The sequence below is a fragment of the Sinocyclocheilus grahami genome, unplaced genomic scaffold (assembly GCF_001515645.1).
Source record: "Sinocyclocheilus grahami isolate Dianchi unplaced genomic scaffold, SAMN03320097.WGS_v1.1 scaffold397.1, whole genome shotgun sequence".
In the NCBI taxonomy this organism is placed as follows: domain Eukaryota; kingdom Metazoa; phylum Chordata; class Actinopteri; order Cypriniformes; family Cyprinidae; genus Sinocyclocheilus; species Sinocyclocheilus grahami.
The window spans coordinates 26,090-32,484 of NW_015505576.1; the positions used below are offsets into that span (position 1 = coordinate 26,090).

The 6,395-nt window shown below is 35.0% G+C and overlaps 1 protein-coding gene across 1 annotated transcript in view; it reads left to right on the forward strand.

Moving 5' to 3' along the window:
* Positions 1-3,644: 3,644 nt before the first annotated feature.
* LOC107550360 (prolyl endopeptidase-like) overlaps positions 3,645-6,395 on the forward strand; it is an 11,218-nt gene continuing 8,467 nt past the window's right edge. The window contains exons 1-3 of the mRNA XM_016231621.1: positions 3,645-3,799; positions 5,348-5,422; positions 5,545-5,678. Of these exons, the coding sequence (XP_016087107.1) occupies positions 3,758-3,799; positions 5,348-5,422; positions 5,545-5,678 (251 nt within the window). The 5' untranslated portion in view covers positions 3,645-3,757. The remainder of the gene's footprint in view (positions 3,800-5,347; positions 5,423-5,544; positions 5,679-6,395) is intronic.

The window sequence follows — 6,395 nt, forward strand, 5'->3', positions numbered from 1 at the left end:
AGTGATGCAATGCTACATTTCTCCAAATCTGTTCTGATGAAGAAACAAACTCATTTACATCTCGGATGGCCTGAGGGTGAGGACATTTTCAGCAAATTTGCATTTTTGGGTGAACCATTCCTTTAACTATGAATTATTATTAACTGAGGAGTCACTTGACAAAATGAAAAATTGAAAAGGCAAAACACAAATGAGATCTCTTTATCAAATTGAAGATCGAATGCAGATTTTTCAAAGTCTCAAACTTTGCAAAAAAAATCTGATCTGATCTACAGTACACTTATTTTATGGCCCTATACTTTTACTGTACCGAATGCCAACAAATGTCTCATTTGTATATTTTATTCTTTTAAGGAGTTTTAGAGGCATCTAAGACAAAGTTGATAATTCTATGAAACATAAGTAAGTCTCCTGAGCTGCGAATGAGACACTACTTGGGAATGTAATAATTTTTACTGATCTTTTTTATTCCAATCAGATTAAAAGCACATGATTAACAGGTCCACAACATTTCAGGCTGATGTGAGAATTCAGATTAACAAAGCAGTAAAAATGAAACTCAATACCAGAGCAGTTCTTGCTCACGCACAGAGCTGCAACCACAACACACACACTCAGCATCTGACCTGAGGAGGTTTCCTTCAGACTGAGCTTCAGCTGGTTCACACACACCATACCCTACAGACCAAATGCATGTTCAAATAGAGTAAAAAGCACTCACTGTGGCTTATGTTGAGTCAGTGAGTTTCTCTCCAGCCGTCTGTATGAGGAGGTTGCAGTCAAGCTCTCTGTCTCTGTTTCTCTTGAATGTGTAGAAGCTTGCGTTTTCATTCAGACATCATCAGAAGACAAACTCCACCCTGATGTCTTCCTCCACCCCTTTGAGTCTTTCTCTTTTCCTCTCTCTGAATGTGCATTTCACAGAATCTCACATGGTCTCTATATGACATCTCAGAGGTTTTGATATCTGTTCATATTGTTTCTCATAATCAGTGCTGAACAATAAGAATACCTCACACCATTTTGTTCTCAGTCGCTTTGGTACGAAATTCAATCTTCACATCATCTAGTCACTTGTGCACATCATAAAAGCAATTTCTCATTCTTTTGAACAAATTGCAAATGCTTTTGTACGTTCATGCAGTTGATTATGTCCAATTGTCTGCTGTTTCCTACATTAAATGCTTATTATACAAATAAAATATATTATATTATACTGGTCCTCTGTTGAATACACTGTAAAAAAAAATCCGTAAAATTTACGGTAAAAAAACGGCAGCTGTGGTTGCCGGAATTTTACCGTAAAAAATACGGTAGCAACGTTTTAGGTTTTACGGTTTTAACTTAAATTTACAGTTAAATACCGTCATTTCATTAACTGATAAAATGTTATTATATACCAACCTATTGAAGTACTGAAATCTGTTTTGTACCTTTGTAATAGACTGATAACCACCAAATGCAGGTGGTGATGAGAAAGTCACATGATGAACTAAAGCCCATCACAAGCAGCTTTTAAATAATAACATATATAGAAGGTGCACAGTGTCATTCGCACAAACACTAAATACCCTAATGGTAACACACATGAAACTGAAATAATGCAATAAACATTAATTTAACAACATTAGGTGTAACACACAACCCTAATATACAAAACTGATAAGAAAAAACTAAGAAGAAACATAGTTATTTCAACAAAAAAACATCAAATTTGAAATGTAACGCAGGGAATTCTGGGAATGTCAATTTACGGTTATTCACTGTAAATTATACGGTATTTTTCACTTCCAAAAACGGTATACTACCATAAAATTAATGTCCAATACATGTAATGTCCAATACAGTTTTTCACCGTATATAGTAGGGGAATTTACCGTTAACCATTTAACAGGTTTTTACTGTAGCATTTTTACAGTATTTTACCGTTAAATACACGGTCATTTTTTACAGTGTAGGTATAGTTGTCATAATCTTTCAAGCAGCATATTTTCCGTTAATTTCTATTTTATTTATTTATTTATTTTGGTAAATGCGTTCTGAATTGATGAATTGTGCAGGTGAATCTTACTAATGACAAGGAATGTAAGATGTTAAATCAACCAGATCAAAAAGACAGAGAGGTAGAAGAAGCCAAGGATGTAGCCACATTTCCCTTGAAAATAGGGCCACTAGATGCAGCCGATTATTTGGAGAACAACTGTGTCCTCAATCATTCAAACATTTGTAGACAGCATGTAATGTAACTAAACAATGTGCACTACTGTAATATTTTATTTTAGTAGTCCAATTATATTTTACATTTTACAGTAAATATACTGTATAGAGATACACACATGTATATACATATATACACACATACAGTAATGTGTACATTTGTACTATTGATATTGATGAATTTTCAATCTGCCATCAAAACATGACTAAGCATTTTGACTTGAAGCATCTTATTCATGATCAATGACACAAGGACTGATGGCACTGATATGTTCACTGACATAAATACTTACTTTTACACTTACATTGACATAAATACTTTTGAGCAAGTTACAGGCTTTTGCAGGTAATCCATTGCGTGGTGCTGTTTGGATTAATTGTTTTGAGAAATGCACATACTGGTTTGCAAATATTAAGAATGATACAAGAAATGTACCAAAGCGACTGAGAAAAACTGTAATTCAGTTTATACAAACAAAACAGAATCCCGTATTGGCAGCTATGTTCGTTTTCAGCATTTTCTTTCATTTTTATATATTTTTTTCGGTAACACTTTACTTGAAGGGGTGTGCATAAGACTGACATGACACCTTCATAATCATGACATGACACATGTCATGAATATGAAGGAGGTTTTATGCATGTTTATGACAACTGTCATTAAGTGTCATTCACTCAGTTATGTCATTTTTAATGCAAATATTACATTATTTGACCTAACCCTACCCCTACCCTTACCCCTAACCATAGCCCATAACAAAGACATCTCAAACAATGTCATCTTTGCATTAAAAATGACATAACTGAGCGAATGACACTTAATGACAGTTGTCATAAACATGCATTAAAAACCTTCATATTCATGATATGTGTCATGTCAGTCTTATGCACACCCCTTCATGTAAAGTGTTACCTTTTTTTCTGATGAAGAAGACACAAACTTAATTAACGTTCGACTTTAAAGTTAAATAACTTTTGTTTATGATATTTTCTGTTTAATATCTCTGTTGCAAGAACAAAATATTTTAAGAATAGAAAAATGGCTTTATAAATGAATGAATAGATAGATATATAGATAGATATGAAGCCGATATGATTCCTGCACGTTATTTCATATATTTCAAGTCTTTCGTATTATTTTGTATTCATGTGATAAACAGGCCGTAATTTATGTCGTTTTTTTGTGTACATGAGCGCAGCGCAGTGGGTACACAGAAGAAGAGAAAAAAATGCGGGGGGGGGGGGGGGAAATAGACATAAAGAATAAACAGAGAATAACTCAGAATAAACGCAGAACCTAATTCATATTCATCATGCGTGATCGCGGCCCGGCGTGTTTTTGTGTCTGCCAGCAGAGGGCGCTGTTGTGAATTCAGCGCTCTTTCCAGCAGCGCGTTTGTCTTTGTACGGAGTCTTTGACTGTTGATTCCGGACATTGTGCTGCGGGTCTCCAACACACTAAACTCTCCAACACTCGTCTCAGTTCATTTCGTTTTAATCAATATTTCATCTGTTCAACAGCTCTGAAGATCTCGGAATAATGGCTTTCCAGTATCCAAACACCTATAGGGACGAATCAGTGGTGAGTGACTGAATGATAGAGAGAAAGAGGACATGAATGAATAGATGGAAGGATGAATGAGAGCAGATACAGATGAATGAATGAGTGATGAAATAAGTAAACAGATGAATGAAAGAATAAATGAAAGCATGATTTTCGCATTTTCATGTAGTTGAACTTGATGTATTAAAATAACTACAACTAAAGCTGAAAAATGCAGATACATATTAATAAAAACTCTATGGGCGTACTTGAACTAAAATGTAAATTAACGCAGAGAATACAAAAATGAGCACTAATTCTACTAACTATGGCTGCATGAGTGACAAATGGATGGATGAATAAATAAATGACTGAGTGAAATTATAAATGAATCCATGAGAGAATGAATGAATGAAAATAGAAGGATGAATAAGTAAATGGATCCATGAGAGACTGAATTAATGGATAAAAAAGAAAGAAAGAAAGAAATCAATAGAGGTCCTGGTTGTTTACCTGAGAAATTCTCAAAATATTTATTTAGCGATTGTGTGTATTAAAAGAAAGAAAGAAAGAAATAGATAAATAAATGTAATAATAGGAAAATAAAGAAATAAATGACTTGATAAAACAAAGATAGCTCATTTGTAGTAAAATTTAATCCTGAATACATTTTTTATGACTTTTTTTCCTTTATGTATTATTTTCTGTATTTTTATTCTTTTTAACTTTTATATTTATGTAATTTATTTATTTTTAAATGTATTTATTCATGCATTTATTTATTCCCACATCTATTTATTTCCAGATTTATTTATTCATTTATTTATTTTTACTTTTCCGTGTGCATCATGGAAATGAGGGAGGCGGTCCTTGCGGAGCTCCGTAACTGATTGTTTGAGAGCTCACCAGCACTCTGTGAACAGCCAGCTTATTTGGCAATGAATGTTTGTGGCTTACCCTCCTTGTGAAGGGTGTCAATGATTGTCTTCTGGACAACTGTCAGATCAGCAGTCTTCCCCATGATTGTGTAGCCTAGTGAACCAAATTGAGAGACCATTTTGAAGACTCAGGAAACCTTTGCAGGTGTTTTGAGTTGATTAGCTGATTGGCATGTCACCAAAATGTAATTTGTTGGGTTTTTGTTAAATGTGAGCCAAAATCATCACAATTAAAAGAACCAAAGACTTAAAACTACTTGAGTCTGTGTGCATTGCATTTATTTAATACACGAGTTTCACAATTTGAGTTGAATTACTGAAATAAATGAACTTTTCCATGACATTCTAATTTATTGAGATGCACCTGTATACTACATTTGTAATCTCTGAAACATGTTTGTTTGTGTTCTTGAAAGAAATTGATCATCATTAAAAAAAAACATGTAAGCGTTATTAATGCTGTCAAATGGAATAGCAAAGCAAACTGGTTTCCAAAACACACTTCCTGTCTGCCATTGGACAGAAAGTCCCGCCCCAAACCCACAGCATTGGTTGAAGCATTGTTCCAACTTCCACCTGTACTGCGATGTAATCATGTTGCTGTGGTGACCTCACCGCTCATGTGATGCATGTGTATATGTGTTATCAGGTGGATGACTATCATGGCTGTCAAGTTCCTGACCCGTACAGCTGGCTGGAGGATCCTGACAGTGAAAAAACACAGGTGATCTCCACACAACACCTTGCCACCCTCTTCTGAAAGAACATGTGACTTATGACTCTATATATTTGAGACTTGTGACTCTATATATTTGAGACTTGTGTGTTGCTCTATATGTCCGCCAGGCGTTTGTGAATGCTCAGAATCAGCTGACCCTGCCGTTCCTGGAGCAGTGTGAGATTAGAGACATCTTTAAGGATCGTATGACTGAACTCTATGACTACCCCAAATACAGCTGCCCCTTCAAACGCGGGAACAGGTGAGATGGGCATTTTGGACTACCTGTAGCTTGTTTATTGAGGATGCAAGACAACCACCTAGCAGTGCATTACAATAGTCCAGTCTAGAGGTCATGAATGCATGAACTAGCTTTTCTGCATCAGAAATAGGTAACATGTTTCGTAACTTGGCAATGTTTCTAAGATGGAAGAATGCTGTTTTTGTAACATGGGAAATATGATTTTCAAAAGACAAGTTGCTATCTAATATAACATCCAGATTTTTGACTGTAGAGGAAGTAACAGTGCATCCGTCTAGTTACAAATTGTAATCCCAGAGATTCTGTGTACTGTTTTTTGGTCCAATAAGTAATATCTCTGTCTTATCCGAATTTAATAGGAGAAAATGATTGGTCATCCAATCTTTTACATTTTTAACACACTCTGTTAGCTTAGATAATTTAGAAGTTTCATCTGGTCTTGTTGAGACATATAGTTGAGTATCATAAGCATAACAGTGGAAACTAATACTGTATTTTCTAATAATATTACCAAGTGGCAACATGTATATCGAAAATAGCAAAGGACCTAGGACAGATCCTTGTGGCACTCCATATTTTACTGGTGATAATTGAGATGACTCCCCATTTAAATGAACAAATTGGTAGCGATCGGACAGGTAGGATCTAAACCATCTTAAAGCCTGCCCTTGAATACCTGTATAGTTTTGTAATCGATCTAGGAGTATGTCATGATCT